The sequence below is a fragment of the Falco cherrug genome, chromosome 4, assembly GCF_023634085.1.
Source record: "Falco cherrug isolate bFalChe1 chromosome 4, bFalChe1.pri, whole genome shotgun sequence".
NCBI lineage: Eukaryota > Metazoa > Chordata > Aves > Falconiformes > Falconidae > Falco > Falco cherrug.
Window position 1 is genome coordinate 7545736 of NC_073700.1, and position 25173 is coordinate 7570908.

General features: G+C 44.5%; 1 protein-coding gene across 1 annotated transcript in view; it reads left to right on the forward strand.

Moving 5' to 3' along the window:
* Positions 1-1724: 1724 nt before the first annotated feature.
* The window catches only part of DNAH1 (dynein axonemal heavy chain 1), a 64752-nt gene continuing 41303 nt past the window's right edge, over positions 1725-25173 (forward strand). Inside the window, exons 1-20 of the mRNA XM_055710240.1 lie at positions 1725-1885; positions 2393-2549; positions 3078-3210; positions 4709-4870; positions 5404-5656; positions 6888-7045; positions 7892-8103; positions 9328-9626; positions 10639-10789; positions 11370-11563; positions 12871-13096; positions 13758-13877; positions 14648-14730; positions 16157-16298; positions 17374-17529; positions 18510-18708; positions 20540-20793; positions 21697-21909; positions 23652-23816; positions 24498-24619. Coding sequence (XP_055566215.1) covers positions 1725-1885; positions 2393-2549; positions 3078-3210; positions 4709-4870; positions 5404-5656; positions 6888-7045; positions 7892-8103; positions 9328-9626; positions 10639-10789; positions 11370-11563; positions 12871-13096; positions 13758-13877; positions 14648-14730; positions 16157-16298; positions 17374-17529; positions 18510-18708; positions 20540-20793; positions 21697-21909; positions 23652-23816; positions 24498-24619 — 3560 coding nt within the window. The remainder of the gene's footprint in view (positions 1886-2392; positions 2550-3077; positions 3211-4708; positions 4871-5403; positions 5657-6887; positions 7046-7891; positions 8104-9327; positions 9627-10638; positions 10790-11369; positions 11564-12870; positions 13097-13757; positions 13878-14647; positions 14731-16156; positions 16299-17373; positions 17530-18509; positions 18709-20539; positions 20794-21696; positions 21910-23651; positions 23817-24497; positions 24620-25173) is intronic.

The following is a 25173-nucleotide window of genomic DNA, read 5'->3' on the forward strand; positions in this document are numbered from 1 at the left end:
TTAGAAGTGACATTTATTTTCATGAGTGAGGACAAATGACTGCATCCTCAAGTGAATCTTGACAAGCTAGACTCATCTCTAACAAGTGGAGACAGATCTCTATTTATGATCTGCTGCTTCTTCAAGGGGGAAGAAGCTATCAAGCTGGAAATGTAAATGCAAATGAAACGCTAAGTATTGACATAAATAGTTGATAGTGCACAAAGTGCCATAATGGATGGTGCCATGGATTTTGCAGCAATGAAGTGACAAAATTGGAACAGCTGTGCTCCCTGACAACAAATATAAATCAGGGCCATTTTGTAAGGACCCCAAGCAAGAGATAGACGTGAGGCTAAGGAGCTGCATCTTGGGGATTCCTTGAACTTACCGTAAGCATGCATGTTGGTATGAACAACGCAAATGCTTAGGATCATATTTGTTCCAGGCTAGGTGCCCTTCCTAAGAGAGGGGAGGAGAGAGAGAGAGAGAGGAGCCATTTCAACAGCCATTTCCTTTAGTCCCTAAGCAGACAATGTACAGCTACAAGGGTTCAGTTGGGGGCCATTTAAGAAGGGCAAGGGAATGACCTCTTAGAGGACCCTTTCTGTACCTGATCATCCTGAAATGTGTCTGGATTCAGCATTATTGGCTGCTCTGCACAATTGCTTTGAAATCAAGGGGTTGCATCCATGATACAAGCAGAAGCACATGGAGCAGGGTGAAGGACTGGGTCCAAAGCTTGACGTACAAAATACCCACTTACAAGCCAGAACCTTAAGTTTCTCCTTGGTAGAATGTGAAAGTTCATCAAATGAAAAGCTCTCACTCCACTAAGATCCATTTATAGTTCAATGCTTAGCTCTGTCTAGGGAATAGGGCTTTTTAAAGCTTGCATGCAATTACTTAATTTAGGTTAAGCTTCAAATTCCCAGTTTGCTGCTGTTCTATTATTTGTGGCTTGTTTAGCAATATAAACAGTTTGGTTTATTTATGGGGTAAATGACATAGTTTAATTTCAGCCAATTCTTGGAAATGTATGCTTTCTGCTTAGTCCAAATTCCCATTGAAAACATTTGGCCAGATCGTTAGATTGTTAGCTGTTCAACTAAATTTTTTCTCACACCATTGTTGATGTGAGTGGGAGGTTCGCTTGAGCAAAAACTGCAGAGAGGTTTGTCCCAAGTAAGGTGTGAATAGGGAATTCAGGACGTGAAGATGCCCTGGGCACCTCACTCTCTCCTGCAGTATTCTTAAGCCCTTTATCACCATCTTGACCAAGTTCCTCCCAGCTACAACTGACTCTTGGTCTCGGGGCACTTCAGGAGGGCAGGGAAATCCCATCTCTTTCTGAGAATGAGGGAAACCATATGCTAAGAGACAGTAACTTGCCCATGGGCATGTAGAGAGTCTGTAGCAAAGCTGGAAACGGAACAGAGCTCCATAAAGCCAGGTCAGTGTCCTACCTCCTAATAAGGTGCATGACAGTAAGTCTCAGTGGAGGCTTCTTCTATGCCATCATTTTAATACTGGAAACCCATAATGACATGTTGCAGCAGGAAAAAAGGTCTTCCTTTCTGTTTCCTGTTTGATGTCTGCTTGATTTCTCTCACAAATCTAGTGAAGTGACTTCTGCAGACAACTCGGGAGACAGCACAGTCCTCCTGTGTGTGTGAATGTAAAGCAGAGTGATGTCTGGTGGTTTCAGATGTGTTTTGCTATGTCTCTTAGTCACAACCTTCCAGATGCCTGAGGACTTCTTAAGTGTCCTGGATAAGCAAGTGATTGGACCAACCACTGAGAACCTCATCAAGTCAGATTTCCCAGTACAATCATTTCAGCCCAAAGTGCAGATTCCTTTCCAACGGCTTCCAGGACAATGCCCTCGGAAGGTTGAAGTAGAGAGGTAAGTAACCAGAAGGTGGCTAGAGACATAATTATGGAATGGACACAGCAGTTCAGGTGTTGCTTTTTGCTTTCAAGACATGGCATGTCAAAAATCTCTAGGAAAATACTGTCCTGTAAAGCAATGGTCTCCAAAGTGGGGCATGCGCAATGCAGCTGGTATGCAAGACAACTCACTGGGATGTGGGAAGAAAATAATTTTTAAAAATAGTGTTTTATTTCATTTTTTATCATCCTTTTTTAATTTTTATTTTTTGTATGCTCTATAATGTTCATAATATATTACTACAGTAGTACATGTATATAATTTATAAATTGGACTAGATTATCATTGTAGGTCCCTTCCAACTGAACTATTTTATTCTATAAATGAAGAAATAGAGATGTGTGCAGTGTGTGCTCAAAAACTTTTTTACTGATAGGGGTGCACAATCCAAAAGTGGAGTTGTAGGCGTGGGAGCCCTTCTAGGTGCTTTTAGTGGTTATTTCCCCATCTGATTCAAAACAGGATGAGACGGTTATATCTCACCTTTGATATTGCTGAGCTCTTAGCCAGCGAGGGGATAGACTCCAATCAGCTGATGCCAAGGCACCATGATCCTGACAATATGCCAACTGTTGAGGAGAAGAAAGATCCTATCTTTCCCATCTACCTCCCGTTGAAGGTCAGAGAGCATGTTTGGCACTTGTGATCTGTCTTATTGCTTATACCATGGGATGTTTCTGAAAACTGCGGGACACTTAGCGATCACTGAATCAACAGGCAATAAAAAAAGGAAATGCTTTAAAGCAGGTTTGGGCCCTGAAGGGTCTCTGCAAGATGCTGAGCATCTTCTGCAGGGTGCCCACTACTTCCATCAGAGCTAATAGTCCTTGAGGGTGCTCCTCACTGTCATTTGTGTATCCAAAGAAAAGATGTTGTCTCATGTTTCCTTCTGAGTGCAGTAGTTAGCAGTATTATTGCATGAGACCTCTCTAGGTGGTGGTCTGCACTCCCTAGGGAAGGGCTAGATATTGCTGTTTGGGAGAAGATTGTTGATCAAACATCAGCACAGCTTTTGCACCTGGACTGTTTTGCATTTTCGTAGCCCATTTAGGAACTATATGTTAATGTCCCTCTCATGAAATGTTGTATTGGCTACTTCCGTCTCTCTGAAGTAAGACTTAATTTTACTCATGTCCTGGCTTTTTAGATATTTGACAATGATGAGTATGACTGTCGAACTCCAGAAGAGTGGATCTCGCTAGGACTGGAGCCAGGATCTCAGGATAGAAAGCCAGTGCCTGGAAAAGCACTTTTACCTACAGATGATGTACTTGGACACGGTAAAGCTTGAATGAGTTACTGCTCAAGCAAGGCAACGCTAACAGTTACAGGCCCATTCAGCAGAAGAGAATGTGTAGATTCTGATGAATGTGGCTCTGAATAGCAGAAAAGCAATATCTCATTCTGACCAGGCTCAGGCAGTCAGAGCAAGAGACCAGGGGTCTCACTGACAATGACTCCTGCCCTGGACTGACTATTTCCACTGTTTTAGAAGTAGCCTTTTAACTTTTGCCCTCCTCTTTCTGTGCCTGGAAGTCAGTACTGTCAAAATTTTGCTTTATTGATATATAGGTGTCATCATGAAGTTTGTTAGCTTGCACACAGCATGTTCTGCCTGGATTTCACAGCAAGTGCAGGATCAGAAGTCAAGTTCAGACTGCAGTGAAAATCCAAGTAGTAAATCTAGGGCAAATTAAGTGATGTGGGTGTTGTTTTCCTGTCACTTGGAGCCTTTGCAATAAGAAGGCATCACTAGGTACAGCTGATCTGGTGTCCAGTTGTGGCTGCAGGTCATATCAACACATCTGCACTAGCTTTAAATCATAGGAACTGACACGTGTACTGACTGTAGCTCTGGGGCAACCTCCAGAAGCTTGGCTGTCTGCAAAACCTAAGCGTAAAACATAAGCTGTGTGGATCTGCAGGCAGCCAGCACATGATGGCTGGGTTCTGCTTGCAGGTGGCTTGGGGAACACTACACCTGATCACTCTCCAGGTTGAATGGACTGTTCTGCACACAAGTAGTCAGACCCTCTGGGCCCTGGGGAGGGTGAGACCACTGACATCTGTGTACTGCCAGCACTGTTCCAAATTCCTGTAGTTCAGACTACTGTAGTTAACAGCATCCATTTTATATCTATACTGATATTGATACAGATATATACATCTGGGTAGCACCTCCCGGTATTTTAGAGGATCTGAACACTTAAGAGTTAGATGCCCTGGGAATGACCCAAAGAAATAATAGGTCTGGGGAGAAGGTACAGGGTTTTACATCTACTCCCAATTAGAAGAATGAGGACTTATATGGAGGGTGACACAGGGCTAGACCCACACATGGGAAAGGAGAATGGGAACCCCACAGAGCTCATGTGGGTAATGAGGGTCCTGGATCAAGGGGTGAAGGAATTGGAGGCAGAGGGGTCCCTAGGTATGGGCTGAAAGAGGATGTAGGGGCATATGGGATCCAGATGTAAGACTATGGCTTCAAAGAGTGAGTGGGAGTGCCTGAAGCAGGAGGTAGGAGGATGGTCCACAGGGAACCTATATCGGTAAGAGGAGGGGAATGGAGAGCTTTGGTGTGTGCAGTTGGAAATGCTAAGCAGTAAGACCTCAGTTCATTATTTATTTTATCACAGCAGAAATTATGTGAGATTGACTAAGAACTAAACCAGTAAATGGATTTGACTGTAGCGTCACCCCCCTTATCAGGAAAGTACATTTGCTCTAGCTTCCAGGAGAATGGACTAACTCCATTTTAATCATTGATTCTCTCAGAGGACCCCAAAAGCCAGAAGTTAATCTACAAGTGGATTGATGTTGGTGTTCTGGATTATGACAAGGAGACAGGACTCTACTTGGTCCATAAAACAGATAAGAATGGGCTGGTGCGGGATGAAGAGGGGAGACCCATCCTCAATGGAGGAGTAACTCCAGAAGGTGTGTTTTGAGTAAGGCCTTTTGGGACCTGGCATATACTTTTGAGGGCAGTTCATTTCCCATGCTAGTTGGTCCTAGGTAGAGATTGGAAGGACATCAAGAAGTCATTCAATTCCTCTCCCCGTTACCACCCTTGACATGTGTCTGTTTAACCTGTCTGGAAAAACCTCCAGGGGAGAGAAGTCCACACCTTAATTTGACAACCTATTTGAGGCCTTCCCTTTGGAGATACCTTTCTTTTTTCTGTCTCTCATCTTTCCTGCCTTCAGGACGAGTTAAATGATGGTCTTTCTGGGTCAATGCCATTTTGAGGGGGAATGTGGACATCTTAAGATGAAGTACACCCCTCTTGAAAGGTTTGGAGCTGCTGTTAATTCCATGTTCCTTGTCTCTTGCTGTCCTCAGTTTTGGTCCCTCATTTTTATCTCCAGTAAACCAGCCCTATTATATTGTCCATCAAAAAGCTGCTGTCAGCATTGCAAGCCATTCTGTTTTCCCTGTAGACTCTTGTAAGCTTTACTTTCATTTCCCAGGAAGAGCCCCATTGTTGTCATGTCAGTACTGGGTGCCACGAGTTTGCCTGCTGTTTGTGGCTGAAGATCCCCAGGTGTTTGCACAGCGGATAGTTTCTGCCAACAACTTGCGTAAGAAGACACAGGCGCTGCTACTGTACCATTTGTATGTGGACTGCATGCCCACAGATGGACTAAACAGCATCAGCGAGAAGAGCCTGCAGAGAATGAAGCTGTTGGCTGTGCATACACCCAAACTGAGGAAAGGGAAGAGGTAAAGCATTAAGTACATGTCTGGGTCTCTGCCTTCAGTCCATTAACATTGTAGGACCTCACAGGGCTACAAAACAAGTGCCAATGGAGGCAGATCTTGAGCATCCAACTCATAGACTGTGGATCTGATCTGCCTTCCAGCCTGTGCACATGCACACCACCCCCTGGCCCAGAGTGTCATCAGAAGTAGGTTGGACAGGAGCCCCAGGGGCACGTGTACAGGATGGGTGGTTTGTCAGTGTTCCCAGATGAAGGAGGTGTACTTCATGTGCAGATCCACTGAGCCATGCATATGCCTACAGTTAAGTGGCCTTTGACAGCAGGAAAATTGGACAGAAATGACATGATTGACCTTGTCTTCCTGTGCTTTTAGGGAACAGATCAGTCACTGCTGATATGCAGGCCGCCAGCCATCTCTAGAGAGTTGGCTGTTGTCTGCTGGTGACTCTTCTACCTATTAACAGCTGCTAAAACAAATCAAAAGAAGATCTGCACAGGGTGATGCAAACAGGACAGATCTCCACCTGGATATAATTCAGTGTCTCTTTGAGATGCAGTTCATATCAGGAAGGTGTTTTAAGAGTCCCTGGGCTGGTGAATCATGAGCTGTTGGTGGTGTTGCTGGGAATCAGCCATACTGCCCTGCTCAGAGACAGGAAGGTGTGAAGGGGTGCATGGTCTGCCACCTAAACTAGAGAGTAGGAGAGTATTTAGTTGCTGTGAGAAGAAATATAGGCATAAAGAAAAGTACTCTGCCTGCTTGAGATGAAGGTTGATAATTTCCTAGGACAAACAGCAGGGTTTCAGCACTTATACATGTTGGCTGCCGAAACAAATGTCAAGAGGTGTTCAGCAGGAGGCAGTTGGGATGACAGCTCAGATAGCCCAACTTTTCCAGAGCTGCCAGCTAGCTTCCTAAGTTCTTGCTTATTTCCCCTTCCCTCTGTAATCCTTCTTCCCAGTGGAGATTTTGCTTTGATCTGAAAAGACACTTGAGAAGACTGCAGTCCTACTCCCAGGTCCCTGCATGCCTCTGTTATTAAATGTCCGGTTGATAGCTTTGCTAGCTGCTTCATTGTCTGCACAGCTCTCCTAATGTGTTCAGTAGTAGGTGAGCTTTTGGGTTAGCAAATCCAGAAGGGAGTGAGCAAAGGATGGTTTTTGCAGTAAAGCTGCAAGCATACTTCTGCTCAAACACTATGGGTTATTATTGTTTCCATGTCTTGTGGCAGGGTATTAGACCATATGTGCTGCCTGGAGAAAGAAGTAAGATTAGACTATGAACGCACCATGAACAGGATAAGCTTTGACACTGTCGTCACTTCCAAACCTGAGATGTTTTCTTATGTCACCCTGCCAGACAAAGAGGAGAAGAAAGTACCAGAGAAAGGTAGGGACACAGTGAAACAGTCTGAATTAGGCATGGTTATAGGACCTCTTGTCTTTGATCGGATTCAAGCTTTGTTGCAGAAACTCTCAGGTTCACGTTAATTGTTGGAGCTCAAAAGGGGCAGCAGCAGATTATATGAGACTTTTGAGTGTGTCTGCTCTTTGTTAGGCTATATTTGCATGTTCATGTTACGTCAGTATAACACATTACCATCCGCCAGCTAAGCTGCAGTACCTCTGCAAGTGTCCCCTTAATGGCACCAAATGGATGGCACTGCAATTAGCTTAACTGCCTTCCACTCTGCACTGTGCTGGGACTTGCTGCCTTCCATTTGCTGGGCTGGGCTGTGGCATACCTCAGGTGTGAAAGAGGACTCGGGCTCTTTCAGAGTCCCAAAATGGCAGAAAATGACTGCAGTAAAAGATAAAGGGGGGAGCCAGTATATTGTGTACTTGGATCTTCCAAAGGTTGGAATGCCTTGAGGTGGTTCACAAGTGGCTTGTCACAGATGAGATGACTCAGCTGTGCCTTGAAGCCTCAGTGGGAAGATTCTTCAAGTCCAATGTTTTCTCATGGAAACTTCACGGGCCAAAGCTTCAGGGAGGTCAGGCACTGAGACAGTCCCTCAGCCACTAACGGGAGGCTGCAGAAAGTCTCTGCTGCAGAGAAGAGACTTTCTTTCATCCAGCCATCTGCTGAAACTGCTACATGATAATAAAGTCTGTGCAACAAAGGGGAGTCCCTCTCCCACGTGCTGTCCTGAAGGGAGCTGTAGTCTCCCTCTAAAACAGAAGCTGGGAATAACGTTGCAGGCAATAATGTTGTTGGTGTGTTTTTTTGGGTCAGGTCTCATCTGGATCCCAGACTATCCTTTTGTTGAACGACAGGCAGATTTCAACTTTGTCTCGCTCCTGAGCAGGCCAGAAGTCATCCTCCTCCTCACACAGGTGCAAGATGAGTGTAACAGGGCAGCCACCATGTCTCTGTTTAACTCAACCTTAGCCAAGCACGTCTGCTTGGAGGAGTTTGAACAGATCCAGATACAGACCTTCACTCAGGTGAGCCGAGGAAGCGTGGGGGGATGAACACAGGGAGCAGCAAAGCAGGCGTATTAGACAGTGCAGCAGCTGCAGGTCGATTCCCTGGAAAGGGATGAGCTTTCAAAGGAGACATTGTGGGTGGGGCAGGGAGGAATTTGCATGTGGGTGTCAAATGTATTGGAATGTGGGGAGAATAGGCTGAAAGAGCCATAGGCCCCTAGTTAGCATCAGCTATTGCTGACCATGCTTTTAGTCATGGGTTGAGCAAGTGGCCACATAGGGCTGCAGCCCTTCCTTCCCCATCCTGGTCTCCCTGCAGATAACAGTCCTGGCTGGCACTCAGAAGTGTCCAGGTTTTTTTGGCTTTATTTCCCCATCCATCCAGATGCAAGACACAAGAGCTTTGGTTCCCCCTGAAGCACTCATAGGGTAATGCTTTGCTACACTCTATGTTCTTTATGTACTTAATTAAATTACTCGGCTTGCAATGTCAGCAGACAGACTAGGACAAAAATTTGCAACTCTGTGATAACTCTTGCTGGAAGATCTTCGTGCCCTCTAAGTGAAGGCAGCACATTGCACCCTGGATGTGGCCACATGCAGTAACTTGCACAATTACATGCTAAATCAGTGGCAGAGGGCATGTGCTGGTCCTTCCCAGTCCCATGCTGTTTCAGCTAGGCAGTGCTGTCATCCACTCAGTGACTGAGGTTGTTTTATTACACTCAAACAGCAGCTGCCTGTGGAGCAAAAGTAACACTTGGTGGTATTTTAATAAATTAAAACACTGCAGACTGCTGCTGCCCTTGGCTTCTTCCCCTCTTTCTCCTCACTTGTCAAGAGAAGACAACATTCTGTCCTTTACTTGCTCATCATACTGTCTACACAGCTTTTTATGAGGGACCCTGACACAGGCAGCTCCAGGAATACTGTTCTATAGAAAAGAGAACAAAAAGGAAATGCTGTATATAAAATGAAAGAATAGAGCACTCCTGCTTTTTAATATCAGGCTTTCTTTTTGTAGGTCTTCTGTCAGTGAAGGAGATGTATGGCCAGGTTCACGTGCCACACGTGTGTGTGCATGAATTTGAGAGCTACTGTTTAGCTGTCACAGCTCTGAGAGAACAGTTGCCTTTCACAGCAGAGAAAGGTCCAGCAGTCCCAGCTAGCAGCTAACCTTGCCATACTGCTTTCCCGTCGGCCCTTGGAGGATTACACACCTTTCTTTTTTCTTTGCCCTAGGTTCAGATGTTTCTCAAGAATACTTGGATAAATACTCTAAAGATTGCAGTAAAAAACAACCTGAAAGATGCAGGCAAAGACTGGTACAACCTGCAACAGAGCCACTGGGATGTCTACCAAATGTCCAAACTCCATAAGCTGATGAAGCGCATCAAATTCATGCTTCAGGACTCCGTGCGGTATCTGGTGCAGAACTCATTGATCAGCTTCACCTGTTTTTTGCTGGATGGTTGCCATAGTATCCTGAATTGCTCAGAGGACATGGAATGGGGAGATGACCTCATCAATAGTCCCTACAGGTAAGGAAAGGAGAGGGAGGAAAAAAAAAGGGTGGAAAGAGCAGAAAAGTGCAGTGCCATTGTCTTTCTATAACTAGTGTTTTTGCAAGTAAAATTTGCACTGTATGGCATCTTTTGGCAGGGCTGTTTCCTCCAGTCCTCCCCTTGAGGCATTTGCTTGAGTATGGAAGAATGACACAGAGCTGGCTGCTCTGTTCAGGTTGCTGTTAGAGATAAGAAGCAGCCCGTCAGAACCAAGGTCTGCTACTTTGACATACTGGTCTAAAGATTAGCTATTTCCAGTATGCTTGGGGGAGCAAATAATGACTACTAGCTTTTTTTCTAGAGACCAGGAAGAAGAATACCAGGAGGCATGGCTGCTTAATTCCATTCTTGGATTAACCTCAGGAGTAGGATCTGACCTGGGATCTCTAAGAATACCAAATTTTGGTTGTCACAGTGCCTAGAGTTTTATTCTGTTGGGTATTGATACAAGGATTTTTATTCTTTGTGATATTAAAAAAAAGAGGGTTTAGAAATTGAAAACAGGACAAAAAAGAGGAAAAAAATGGCTACTCACATGAGGCTTTCGCCTTGAAATCAGTGGAAGTCTTAACATTGACTTGAGCTGATCCTGAGCCATGCCGGTAACATACAAGATTGGAAGATATTGAATATAACTTCTAGAAGGTGCATTTTAGGAGTATATTGGAGATGCTGAATGCCTGGTTTGAAGACCATCTGCAATTTTTCTTTAAAGCAGCTCCAGTTCTCAACATAAGGTTATGACTTTTGGGGATCCTGGGATGCCATGATTAACACTTCCTTCACCTTTGATAGACAAGAGTTCTCAATGTCTTTACTGATAAATTCAGAATGCAGTTTGATACCTTCATGTGCATGGGACAGTCCTGCTCTCCTCTGCTTTCCTCTCCTGTCCAGTAGGTGTTTTAGTGTCAGCACCAGAGCGATATAGTTGTGTGCCTTTGTCTCAAAAAACATCCCTGTTCTTCCTTATCTCTTCCCACTGCAGGCCTCAAAGGAATCCGCTCTTTGTAACAGACCTTGTGCTAGACAGCAGTGGCATTCACTTCAGCCCCCCTGTAGAGAGCTTTGAGAAGTCCCTCATTTCTCTGTTCAACAAGGGAATCCTGGTGACTCACACTGTCCCACAGCTGGAGAAGGTGAACTCTTCTGCATCAACAGTCTTGTAACTGTGCAAGTCTCAGTGCATTGCAGCTTGGCATAGACACCCCTGAGCTTGCACTGAGGGAGAGAGTTACAGAAGTAGGTAGTTGGGAATCCAGTTAAATTAATTTGGGCACAGCACTGTGCTAACGCAGTTCTATTCTGACAGGATTTCTTCAAGCTCCCCAACCCTGTAGCTATTTTATCCGGTTGCTATCTCTGTTTAGTGCTGCAGGTTCTGTGGAGACATGTCCTACGTAGCCCGGTTGCCCTAAGTGCATGGCAGCTGACAAAAGCAGACTCAAAAAGGCAATAGCACCTCTTCCAGTGCTGTCAGTCTGGTGCAGATCTCTTCTGTGTATGCATTCTTCTGCCTGTGACTGTGAAAGACCTGTCTCCCTAGATCCTCCTTCTTTGGGGGGGCAATGTAAAACTGATAAAACAATTTCTGACACAATGTAGAAGGATGGACTGCATGACTTCCCAAGGGTGCCACTAGTGATTGTCTTGCCCCTCTCCTGAGGAGTCATGGTTAGCTCTGCTAGTCCTGAAAGACCTCTCTCCTTTCTCTTCCAGTATGTGTTGGAAAACATCGTTATCACAGACACACCCTTGCTGGACTCCGTGGGCTTGCACGAACCAGAAGTGGAAGAACTTCGTGAGGCTGTGCGGTCTGCCATTCAGAAGGCACTGATCCCTCTCCAAGCCTATGCCAAGAGATATGAGAAGTTCTTAGAGCTAAATAACAATGACATCCAGTACTTCCTACGGTAAGTGGCTTCTGACAAAGGCACCTCTAACCCAAATGGCAAGCCTTTTCACAAGCTGTAGTGTGGATTTGTCTGAGAATGCAGGATCTGTTCTGGGACCTCGAATGTGTGTGACATGCCTCAGATGTGAGGTCAGGCCTCCATCAGAGGCAGCCTTCAGCCGTGGGCAATGGTCCATGCTTTTAGAGGACATTGGTGGTAGCAGTGAGAATTTCTTCCTGCCTCTGACAGCAGCCACATTCCTGTCATGTTTGTAAGTGTAACTGGAGATATTAATGGCCCTAAAAATGACTCATCCTGTTTGAAAATCCAGTTAGAATACTTGACACTGACCTCCTTCAAATAACGTCTGCTCAGGCTGATAACATTCTATAGAAAGTATTGTTTTCTTTTGTTTCAGCCTCATTGTTTTCACTGACAAAACTCTGCACCTAGGCTGTCCTTTAGCCTCTGTTGCTTTAATGATCTTCTTTTTAGACCTCATTTTTTCTCCAACCAGTGGGAATGAAGTCCTTTTTCTCTTTTGTTATTCTAGCTTAATCCCATTTGACAAATTCCTGTCTCTTCCCAGAAGATGCTGAATTGCCTGCCCTCCTGCAAGGTGCCTCCTGATCTTGCCCTGTTTACACCAGTGCTTTCATTTTATCTCTCCCTCTCCTCTTACCTTATTATGTCTTTCATCTCTTTCTTCCATTCCCTTTCTGCAGCTGAAGTATTTCGTCCTCTTACTCTACACCTATTGTGCTCTAAAGCCTGTTGTAGATTTGAATCTGTCCTTTCCCTTGCTCCCCAGTAATGTTCCTCAGCTACATACCAGTTCCATGTCTTTTCATATACACGTCTTCTGAAACTGGGGGCCTGTCTACACCACTGCATGGGTGTAGCCTGGCTTCCTCTGCTTGGCATTGGTAACCGTAGCAGTGAAGACACTGAAGCAGAAGCTTTGGTGCAAGCTGGTCACCCAAATAGATGGACTTTACATGATATGTCTTTCCTACTGTAGCTTCCCATGTTCGGTGAAAGCTAGCGCTCATTTATTTGGCTGTGATACAAACCCCCCTCACTTCCTATGTAGGTATATCTTTGGTTGTAAGGTCTAGAAGCTGTTGGTTACCCTCTCAGTCTGTGCTTGCAGAAAGTTGAATATATTTGAATAGATGCATGTTTTAATAACACTAAACATACTCATTAATTTAATGTCTTGATCCTTTGGGTAGACACCTGTGGACATCCTAGGAACAGCCTGGGTGCTCAAATAACATTAAGGTCTACTTTACCTTTTTTTTTGTTGATGTTTTTATTTATAGAGACTATGAAGAGCAATGTCCATCAGCCCAGGAGGTGATGAGTATAGTAAACGTATACTTTTCTGAAAAGGACAACCTGGACAACACTCTACCAAGTTCTATTGTCATTGGTCCCTTCTATGTCAGCATAGAAGGTGTTAAGCGAAATCTGTCTGAAAAATACAAAGTGCTTGCCACTTCCATGTTGGACATACTGGCTAAAAACCTCCATTTGCAGGTGGAGAATGTAAGTTACCTGGTTCAATAGATTATCTGTCAGTGTCTTGTCCTTCTGCTTTTGAAGTCATTGTGTTTGTGAAATGGCCAAGACAGCAACTGAGGCCACATTAATGAGGACATATTAAAGACCTCATTGGAGTGATTATTTAAAAAAAACACCAAAAAAAAAACCCCAAAAAACAACTAGAGGGGAGATACGCAGACTCAACCAAATCAAGTATTAAATTTAGTTAATAAGTTAGGTTCCTGAAAGCTGTATCTCCTGAGACAAAATTTTTCAAGACCTTGCCATCTTATAAAAATGCCTTGGTGGATTGAAAAGATCTGCCTGCTGCAGGCTCTGAGGATAACTGGAACGTAGGCAATTGCTTCTGCTGGGCCAGAGGGTAGTCTGAATCTGTTATTATCATCATTTTGACTACATACCTGCAGTTCCTCTTCCTCTTTTTTTGGCAGTCTCATTCCCTTTGAGCTCAAATGAGATGGATGGAGAAAGACTGTGGAGAAAAAAAAAAGGAACGGGACTGTGGAAAGGAACAGGACTGTGTATTCATCACTTTTGACCACCTTCAGAATGGGAAGTGGGTGGATCATGGCAGGTTTTCCAGTTTGCCCATTAGCAATTAGTGACTTTTTGATGGTCTTTTCTCTGCTGTGTCTTACTGCAGATCTGTGATGCATATAAAGTTGTCAGCTGCAAAATGCATGAGAAACCAAACAGTATCGAGGAGCTGGCTGAGCTGCAGGAGTGGATGAAGGGAGTCCCTGAGCAGCTGGCTGTGCAGGAGGTAGGGCATACCCTCCTTACAGACAGGGGACACCAAGGGAAGTAAGAAGGAAATTTGTCAATGCAATGTGTGGTGTCTCAGAATTTTTTTGCTTGCATGTCTTTGCATGCAATGCCATAAGATTCCTGGCTCTGTATTTGTGTAAGTCCTAAGATTGGTATTTTTAAATACACATATCATGAATCTAAATAACTATGCAAAACAAAATAGCAGTTAAAAATCTTGCCTAAAAGACTTACATATACTTTTTGCTACCTTCATGATCCATTCTGCATTTGTATACTGAATAGCTGTCTTCCACAAATGAATGTTGTTTTCAAGAAAATATTTCTGCTACCAATTGCTCATGTTGCTATTAACGTATTTCTTTTACTAGGACACTCTAGTGCTGGTTATTTCAAAGTTATTTGAAGTGTAGGTCTTCCCAGCTGATTCAATGGGGAACAAAGGCTTGAAGCTGTAAGCTGACTTGTCCACGCCAAGGAAAAAACCTGGAGGATAACCCAAAACACTCAAATTTTGTCCAGCACTTGATCCACTAGGTCACACTTCATTCATACAGAACAGAGGGCAATGATGGCGTGATCCTTCGCAGAACAAGGGGTTGTAAATCCATTCCCACACAGCGGAGGAGCAGCCTACATCACGTTAAGCTTGTGTGACTAACGCCCTTCAAAGGCACCTCATGAAAATGAGGTATACACCAGAGAGTTGGAATTAGTATGGTCTAAAGGTGTCTATTTCTTGTCTCTTTCTTTCACCCTGTGCAGGAACTGATTCGTGAAGTCATGGAAGATTACAAGGTCATGGAGGGATTCCTTTACACTCTTACCGAAGAAGATTTCAATGACAAGTGAGCATCCCACTGTCAAAGTGGGACACTTTGCAGCAATTACCATTCTCAGTGCTTCAGGGGCTATGTGTCTGTCAGGGACTCCAGCAGAACTTCTAAGTGCCTCTCAGGCAATATAAGCACTGAATTCTTGAAATGAAGTTTATAGAGAAGAAGCGTGGGTTCATGCTGCCTTCTGGCCTGGGGCAAGGCAAACTGGTAGCTATTAACCTGTTTAATGTATTAAAGCTCTTTTCTCTTGGTTTTTTTTGAGACATTTACAAGGTCTCAAAGCATACATTTTAGTCTGTGTCTGAAAATTAACAAACATTTGCAGGGTTTTTTGGGACTAGGAAAGAACCTGAACCCTGTATTATTACTGCATTTCTTTTCCATGCAGTCTCCTCTTAGTTTTGTCTTTGGGTCTGTTGTTCAGATTGGGGCCTGACTATGCCCCAGTAGCAGAGTCGGCTCACACACACAGTCACACAGCTTCTGAAGTCAGCTCAGCCCTGGAAGCACCTCTTATATGACATGGGTTTGACCCAGTGTGCAACCTGAGTGAGTTTCTGCAGAGTGCTCCTAAAACTAGAAACATGGGATGCATGCTGAAAAAAAACCCCACAGAAGTTGCAGGAAAGAGCTCAGCTCTAGGGCAGCTTAGCATAGAGGTAGCTGTATGCTTACTGACCAGAACAGGCAGATGCAGAACTAGTAGGAGACTGCTGCATCCCCAGGTGCTGGGAGTGGTGTGATCTAATGCTCCAAAACCTGCGTCTGGCATGGCACACAAGCTAAGAAGTCCAAATGGAGGAATGGGTGGACTATGGCTGAGCAAGAACCAAGAAACCTGCCCTGGTGTGAGCAGTCACTTTGTGCAGCCTTCCCTGTGTCTGCATTGCCCTCCCCAGGGCACGCCGCAGAAGCCTTGCTATCCAGAGCTTCACTGTATCTGGGTTAGCCTGGCCCCTCGCTGCCCTGCTTAACAGGAGACTGGCTTTTTCAGTAGCCCTGAAAAGCCACAAGCCAAGACTGTGACCCCCTTTTTTTTCAGTTCCTTGTGAATGCATTCAAAGACAGACATTCCCTCTGGATGCCAACTGTTATTTTGCTGTCTCCTAGCTTTTCAGCAACATAGTGGATTTGTTCCTTTTAAAAAGGCCCTCCACTTCTCCCCAGCCCTCTCCAATTGAATAGCCTAGTCACAAGGACTGCATATCAACAAGACAAGCTGGAAAAAAAAATGTTTTGTTGAAACCACATGTGTTTCTGTTGTTGTAAAGCTTCCTTGTTTGGTGGGATTTGGCTTTCTCATTCTGTTATTTTCAGCATTTCAAACATATGCTCTAAAAGCTTCTCTCTCCCTCTCCTCTTTTTTTTCTTTTTGTTGGTTGTTTTTTTTTTTGTTTGGTTGGTTGGCTTGGTTTGTTACATCATGTGAGTGCAGGTGGGCTGCAAGTTACTGGCCGCTGAAAATAACTATGCAAGCTGAGTCCGTTCGGCTCCAGCACCTGGAGGATGAAGACAAATTTCGCAAAATCCACATCGTGGATCAGAATGGCTTTCAAGACAAACTGGAGGAGATGCAGGTATTAAGCCCCTGACAATATACTGCCCAGAGAAGGGAGCCTTGAAGCTCCTGTGGTCAGCCAGGTGGGAAACTTTCAGATGAGATTTTAGTCAGATGAGTTTTTAGGTCAATGTACTGTTGGACCAAAAATTACCACACTCCCCCTGGTTTTTATTGGAAGTTGGGCTTTTGACTGAGTTCTGGTTTTGTGTGAGAGACAGTACTCTTTGGAGAAATACTGATTTTTCACTGGGAAGTTGTTCACTGAGATACAGTATTCTGATTCTTGGTGCTTGGGCAACAGATGCATCTCCTATTTTTTCTTGTGTACTCAGTGCCCTGCAGAGCATCTCCCGTGATGTGTTGTCATCAAGGGGAAAAATACAGCATTCAGTCATGGACTCATCTTGCATGAAAGACCCTGAAACCATAGCAGAGTTCTGGAGCTGAGATACCTCTGGGTTCTGCTGAAACAGTTTGAGTTTTATTTTTCAGCAGAAACTCTTAAATACAGAAAAAAAGTGCCATCTTGGAAAGGCTGCAATCGGTGACCTAGATTATCTTAGAAGTAGCCTCCCAAAATGATGATACCCCACTGCTGGAATAAAAAAAAGCAACTAAACAAACAGCCCAAAACAAACAAAGAAAACCAAACCACCAAAACAAAACAGAAAGGTTATTAGAGAAGATCTGGACATGTGTTGTTAAACAATTCTTGAAAACAAACTGAGTGACCTAGTAGAGCTATCATTTTCACTTCACCGGTTCTGTAACTAATGACAGTATAAATTCAGTAGCAAGAAATCTGGGCACAGACTTACTGCTCCTACTCCTCAGGGATTAACTATTGTCAGGAAAATGAAAAGCAGCTAGTCATCACATTTGCACTTTCAACCACCTGACCAGAGCTTATTGCTTCTCCTCACCACTTTCATTGTGGTCCAACAGACGTGGAATTGGACTGGGGGAGGTGAAATTGTGAGGATAAAAATCATGCCTTTGATTGTAACAAAAGAGCACACTGGGAAGCCGAGATCTCCAGAGGCACCACTCAGCTTCAGAGCTACATCTTATGCCTGCCCTTTCTCTTCCAGCTGACTGTAGGTGGATTTTCCATCCAGGCAGATGTTAACCAAGCTCATGAGTTGGCTAAGAAAACAAGGCAGGTCAGGAAGCAGCTGAAGGAGCTTCAGAATTTGGCAATCCTCTACAACAGCAGGGAGAGAATCTTTGGGATGAAAGTTACTAATGTAAGTGTCAGGTCCTGTACCTACTGGACCCTAATCTTTGTTGGGACTTCTAGGTGGTAGGTAGAGCAAGTAACGAGACACAGTTCCTCAGGAAGGAGTCCTTCAAGCTCCTTTGGTTTATCTGGTGAACTGGTCCGTGGTCCTGTAGTGTGACACAGTGCTCCGTTACACCACTGTGCTGCAGAAGAGCTGATCCCAGGTGGATGTGGAAGGCTGCTCATGGGCCTGAGCTTCTGTGAGAGATTTTGTGTGCCCACACTTAGATCTGAGTGATGTTAATGAGGAGGAATTGGATGGGGAAGGTCTTGAAGCAGCAGTTGAGATGCATCAGTTTCTGTAAGGCTGTTACTGCAGTTATTTAGACGTGAATGAGACTGTTTGCACAGTGGTGTGCAGCAGCTGCCTGGGCTCCGAGTATAGCCTGCTCTCCCAAGGCAAGAGTTTATGTAGTTGCAGACACTCGTTTTGCCTGTAGCTGTTCAGCTGCCAATGAATCCTTGTCATCCATGTCCAGCCTAGTCTGGATGCAGAGTGGAAGTAGGAGTTCACATGATCCTTTCCTGCCTCTCAGTCGGTGGTTACTCCTTCCTGTAAGGAGCCAAGTTTCAGCATGATGTGCCGTGTGTGTTTTCACTGATTGTGTGTGGACTGCTTATCAAAATCTCCCCATTCTGCAGCAGAGCATTTGTAGAGGCAAGTGGGGAGAGTGCTTTCCATGCCAGACGTGGTGCAGGCACAGCTCCAGTGGATGCTTTCAGGCCTGAATGCATAAAGCTTAGCTCTGCTAGTTGCTCTCCCTTGGAATCTGTGTTGTGGTCCCAAGAGAAGGTAGTCTGACACACCTTCTTGAAGTACACGTCACATTGCTTGCTTGAGATTCAAAAAAAGATTTGTGCCTTTTTTGGCCTTTTGACATGCAAGCTGTCATCCAGAGAAGAATACGCTTGCTGCTTATGCTTCCTTTTTCTCTTTTTCCAAAGTACAGTAAACTATCCAGGATGGTTAAGGACTTCCAGCCATACTATGACCTCTGGACTACAGTGTCAGACTGGATGCAGTGGTACGAGAACTGGATGAATGATCCTCTCGTGCAGATTGAGGCTGAGCAGCTAGAAAAGAATGTCAGTGACTCTTTTAAGACAATGCAGAGATGCGTGAAGCAGTTCAAGGATTCACCAGGTAGGTACGCAGTCTGGGAAAGTTGGTGCCTATCAGTATTTTGATGTGAGGCATGTCACAGAGTGCTCTGAACAGGGATTGTTAGGTTGTCACATGGATGTGTTGTGTATATTAGAGCCAGCTGAGAAAATGCTAGCAAAGTTATTTTCCACTTTTTTTTCTGGAACTATGATGATTCACATCTAGATGCTAGTTTGCTGCTTGAAGTACCAGTTTGGCATGGAAACAACCAGGCTGCAAATCCCTTTTATACCTAATTCCCAAGACAGTACTGAAATAAAAGCCACCCTCTTATGTTGCCGTTAATATTTACTCATTTATATAAAGTAAAATGATCCAGACTAGTCATAGAGAATTACTATCTAGCCCAGTGGCTAGACATGTGGGTTTAAGCCCTTGTGCAAGTCAGGCAGCAAAGGAACTTGAATCTGCGTCTTCCAGGTGCTGTTTTCTTGGCCAATCTTATTTTCTCTATTGGCCAATGAATTTAATGGAAAACCAGAAGAGATCTTGATTCTGTTATGAGTAAAATGAAATTGCAAAATCTGGAAATGATCTGTGGAATGTAACAACAATTTTCCTTCCTGCCTGAATGTGTGTGAAGTTTAAATGATCACATCCACCCTTGCAATTCATGTGAAGGTCTTCTCATCATGCCTCCTAGTAAAGCTGGAATTGAGACTTCATTTGGAGCTTAACCTCCCATTCCACGATTCTCAGAGATGTGTTGGTCATTCTTTAGAGCTAATTCTAAAATCTCCTGCCAGATGGCTTAGATTGAAATATATTTTGCAGTGGGAGATTTTTGATTCATCCTTTTTAACTTGAACTTGCTCTTAAACAATGCCATGAATCAGCCCCAATGGAGGAGGTGATGAGTGGATGCGTGAGTAACTATGAATCATTATGGTAAACAGAAATACTAAGAATACCTGCTCATATTCATTGCAATATTCCCTGACACCTGGTAAAATATACGCTTCGTCCTTGAGTCTGCCTTGTCTTTGCATACCACCCGGCAGGGAGTGTGAGATGGTCACATCCTTGCTGTGAGTGTGCAGTGTGACCACGCAGGGTGCAGTAAAAGGAGGCACATGCTGTAGCTAGATTTTGGAAAGGAAGCAAGTCCTATGCTTTTTGCCTGTCCATTGCTTTGCTTACAATAGCACAAGCTGAAAAAGGGCAGGATGTGAACAGTGCAGAGACATGGGCTTCCAGGGCGCCCCCAGAGAGCAAAGCTCTTTCCTTGACTTTGTCCTTCCTATGAGGCAGAAGTACCTTTGGCTCTAATGCGGCCACAGGCTGGCAGAGTCTCTCCTGCACTTTCCATTTCCACAGCTGGCTATGATCCTAGCCTGCTTCTAGCTCCTTTGTGCAGTGTCCATCCGTTTAACATGGCCAGAGCTGGGGCATGAGATAACTCACAACCCAGTCTTGTTAAGGAAGTGTGAAGATCTTGTAATGGTGACCAGAGCTTCTAAAATATCTGTTGGCAGATGGAGCTTCAAATAATTAAATTAATGCTTCTCCTTTTCCAGGGAGCTCTGGGCTAAGGAGCACTTAATCTTAGCATGGAATTACCTCTTACAGACTTTTGGCTAATGGGTCTGCTTCTGAGAGTGGGCTTGAATCCTTGCTTAGTAGCCACGTAGAGAGTGCCTTTGTGTCCTCATTACTTCAACCTGCATTCTCTAGTGCTCTCTCCTGCTGCTTACCTACCCCATACCATGTGTCTACAAGCAAATCAGGCTTTAGACAACTTCTTGTAAGTTCCTTAAGGTGACTTCCTCACGCACTGTTGTTGCTGATGTTCTGTTTTTCTCCCTGAAAGCCTGCCAGGGTGTGGCAATGGACTTTCGAGACAAGATCGAAGAATTCAGACTATACATCCCCTTAATTCAAGGGCTGTGCAATCCTGGCATGAGAAACCGGCACTGGGAAATGCTGTGGGAAGACACAAACGTCGATATCAAGCTAGAACCCAGCCTGACAGTTGGCCACTGCTTGGACATGAACCTGCTGGACCATATCAAGAGCATTACCAAAGTAGCTGAGATAGCTGGCAAGGAATATGCTATTGAGAAGGTGAGGGGAATGGGACTTGCTGTGTCTTTGGTTGCTTCTCAAATACGTTGAGCAGGCAGTCATTGCCCTGGGTAATGTTCCTGTTGTTCCAGAGCATTAGACACATTCTGCAGCATAAGTAAAAAGGCTGCTGCCCTTGGAGAGGGGAGCAATGGCCACGCAACTGAGTTCAAACACTAGAAGAAATCATTTTGCTTTGTGTGGAATTTCAGTGTTCAAATTCAGAATTTGATAACTGCGCTGCCTGACAGTTATGCTAATCCACTGGTTGGCTCTCACACCACACTGTGGGATTAGTGACTGTTTAATTTAAAATAAATTGATTGTCTGCATTCTGTTATGTCAGGGAGAGGAGCTGTGACTGGAAACAGAGGTAGCAAATTCTTTAGCACAGTAAATGTGCAGGGAAGACTTGCTGTTTCTGGAGGTTCATAGGTTAGATAGTCTTTCAGCTTCAGTTCACCAGTTCAGATGTGGCCTAAGATGGTCCTGATTGAAAGTCATTACCTTCTGGCAGCTTTTGTTCTCTGAAATCTTAGGTGAGTTCCTAATGGACAGCTACACCTTTCACAAAGCCATCATTAACCATAATCATTAATAGGCACTTTGCTGGCAGCCTCTGTACATCTAGGAGCATATATGGGCCTGGGGATGAAATTGCCCTTTTTTCCCTCCAGGTGTTCCTTTCAGGACAGCATTGAGGTGTTGAGTCCATAGGCAATGCGGAGGAAACATGCTGTTGCTGAGTATGTCATGTATAAAATACCCAGCTGCAGATTCCAGTGGAATCAAAGAGCAAAAATCTGTCACTTGCTAGAGAGGGGCATTAAGAAAGTTGAGGAAACTGAGATAACCATTGTACAGTTGTATCTGAAAATTAAATTGTTTGTCCCTCTGTTTCAGGCACTCGACAAGATTGAGAGTGAATGGAGTTCTGTCTTATTTACTGTGGTACTTTACAAAGACACAGATACCTTTATTCTGAGAAATACTGATGAAGCTTCTCAGCTCCTAGATGATCACATTGTCATGATTCAGAGCATGTCCTTCTCACCATTCAAGAAACCTTTTGAGGAAAGGATGAGCACATGGGAAAATAAACTGAAGATGACACAGGTATCGGTTTCTTAACCGCACATGGTGAAGGCAGGCAGCTGGGCTGCGCTGGGCAGCCATGCTTGAACATGGGCACTGTGTAGTTGCTGCTAGGGAACTGGGAGGACAACGATGAAGAAAACATCAGTCTTTAGTGGGGAAAAGGGCCTGTCAAAAGCCCTCTGACTCTAGTAGAAGAGGGGGTAGACTCAGAGCCTTATTCTGCAAACAGTAGTGATGAAATTCCAGCTCTTTTGCTGCCTATTGCAACACTTTTTGGTGGGGCCATGACTCTCCCATTGTTGTGAATAGTCCTGTTCTGGCGTCTGTAATCATATTAAACTAAGTGGACCTTACAGATTGTTACAGGCCCAGTAAAATCCATGCTAATCATTCACATCTCAGTGTAGGAACACATGTGGAAGACTGCTGTTTAGGGCAGGATCTGGCAGACCGTGCCAGCACTACTTCATCAAACCAGAGACTGAGTGCTCAGCACCCAACAGGACTCAGCCAGCAAAATAGCATTTTGCTGCAGGAGGAGAATTCCAATACAAGCATCTGTCTGGAGAACTCTGTGTAGATGCTGGTGTTTGCACAGCAGCATTGTTATCTGTTATTCATAACTACCTTATTCTGTTTATTGGTGCTTACCATCTGGGTGTGCTTGGGCCTTGGGCTACCAGATGCTAGCCTTGCCTCATGAGGATACAGAAAATCTACTCTAAGCCCTAAGATGGTAGGTGACATGGGGGAAACCCAGTTATTTACTTTGTGGGTTTGGCTGTGGTGATGTCCATGTATTCATCCTGCCTTTCCTGCCCATTCTTTTGATTTCATTCATTCCTATCACTAAAGGCCCATGAATCAGCTTCTGAGAAGTGGCTTATCAGGTTAGCCGATGGAGTATGGCAAACACTGTTGTCTGTATTGCTGGAAAACCCCACCTTTTGCTAGGTCAGGTGGCTGCCTGTGCTCAAGGAACTGTAGTGCTGTGTGACTAAGGGAGTCAAACACTTGCACTGCTTTGCAATGCTGGGCAGGTTCTCCGTACCTTCCAACCTCCCATGCCTGAAAATGGAGGAGGAAGATGTTCTTCCAACCTAATTTTCTTGCTCCTTGGAGTGCCTGACAAACAGGATTTCCTGTCTGATGTCTAAATTAAATGTTTAGCTTTTCATTCATGCTCTTATTTCAGAGTGCTGTTCAAAGATCTTTTCATGGGTTATTTCATAGTCAAGACTGAGGCTGAGGTACATCAGGCAGGAGAAAGGATATGACAGAACTGCAGAGTCTGGCATATTTTATTTGTCATTATTCTTCCCCCAAAAAGCTCTTTTAAAATCCCCATCTTAACTGTGTGCTCACGTTGTGCCATCTTTTGTAAAATGCAGAAACACTAGCCACAGCAATTTGACCTAGCACCACAAAGACCCTTTGAGCTTTAGTATTGGCTTGCACATGTTTCTAAACTACCCCCATTAAACTAGTGAGTGTTGATTTTGGTGCCTGCTGACAACAGTTAGCAAAGGAGACTAGGAGATTGCTAGGAAATTGTTAATTATTTGGGAAGGAAATTCCAGCCTCTGTTGCTGCAGATAGATTTTAGAATTATGAAAGGTCTTAAGTGCAGCATCACCTCTTCCCCCCCTCCCCCCACTCCCCCTCTTTATTTTAAATCCATTTTAGTGCACAGTTTGAATGGTTTTATTGAACATCTTCATAGCGTGGTGTCCTGATACGCTTTTCTTGCTTCCCACTAGGATGTCCTAGAGGAATGGCTGAAGTGCCAGCGTTCTTGGCTCTACTTGGAGCCAATCTTTAGGTCAGAGGACATCAAAAGACAGCTCCCATTGGAAAGCCAGCGCTACCAGGCCATGGATAGGGACTGGAGGAACATCATGAAGAATGCTAACGAAAACCCTGAGGTATGTGCTTTGATGAAAGCCAGTGCAGGTATCCCAAACTCCTTGGAGTTGTGCTCACACAAGGACTGCCTTTGAGTCATCATTTTTGTAGTGGTGTGGGCCTGAGCAGCACTGTATAAACCATGCATCCTTGCCCAGGGCAGTGTGCTAGGTCTTTTCTCTTGGAACTTGGCCTGTCGTTCCGGTGTCCAAATGGACAGAGTCATTCCCTGAGATGCCTTGCGCCAAGCTGTCCACCCCACCAGATACCTTCTCCTCAGCACACAGACTCCCTGCCTCCTATGACTCTTGTAACCAGCCCTGTTACAATCATAATCCATAAGGTAACTCCTTCACCTCCTCAAGACTGACTCTTTAAATTGAGAGCCATTGTTTTCACAATGTTCTGCTTTCCTCTGTTCTCCAGTCTCTGCTTCCCAGGACTCCATCACCACTTATATTCCATATTACACATTTTGGTATTTAGGAGAACCCAGAAATGTGCTTGTCACATCCATAAACACTGTTTCCCCCCCTTGCCCACAAAGCTCACACCTCTCCAAATCCCTGTGAAAGTACTCCTGTGAGTGACTCATTTAAATCTTATCAGCAACATCACTGGGCAGCCCAATTATCTCCACTGCCCTATCTCCCACATGCTCAGAATAGTGATTCTCCCTCTCTTCTCCATTCTGTTTATAGGTGATTTCTTTGTGCCCTGATCCTGTGCTACTGGAGAACCTGCAAAAATGTAACAAACTACTTGAACTTGTGCAGAAAGGGCTGAGTGAATATCTGGAGACTAAGAGAAGTGCTTTTCCCAGGTAATCCCAAATTTTAGTGGGCTGGACCACATTCTCTGGTTTAGAAAATATGAAACGAGAGGCTCACTCCAGTTAACTCTGCCAAGAAAGAGGAAAACAATCTAAGCTTAGGATATTGTCACGAGACTGCAAATATAAGTAAGGCTGTGCCTTTCAATGCTGCCATCTGATGGGGAGAAAACGAGGCAGACACAAATGTGAGTTAAGGGCAGCCTGGTAGCATCGTTGCGTATCTGTGCCTCTCATTTTTGTCTAGAAAGGATGGGGTGCAATAAAATCCTCCATGTAACTCAGTCCCTTGTTCCTGAAGGAATGCTTCTGTTGTTTGATACTCATTTAAACCCACCCTGCATGGGAATAACTGACTTCTGCAGATGGAGAAGTCTGTCTCTACAGAAAGGTAGATGGCTGGACTGTGTCTGCTAATCTCCTACACAAATACAAAGAGATCAGTGGGCAGTCAGAAACAGTGTCTCTAGCCATAGTCTTGTTCCTCAGCTTGCCAGCACGTAGCCCCTGATGCTGCAGTGAAGAGAGCCTCCCCTCATGGTTCC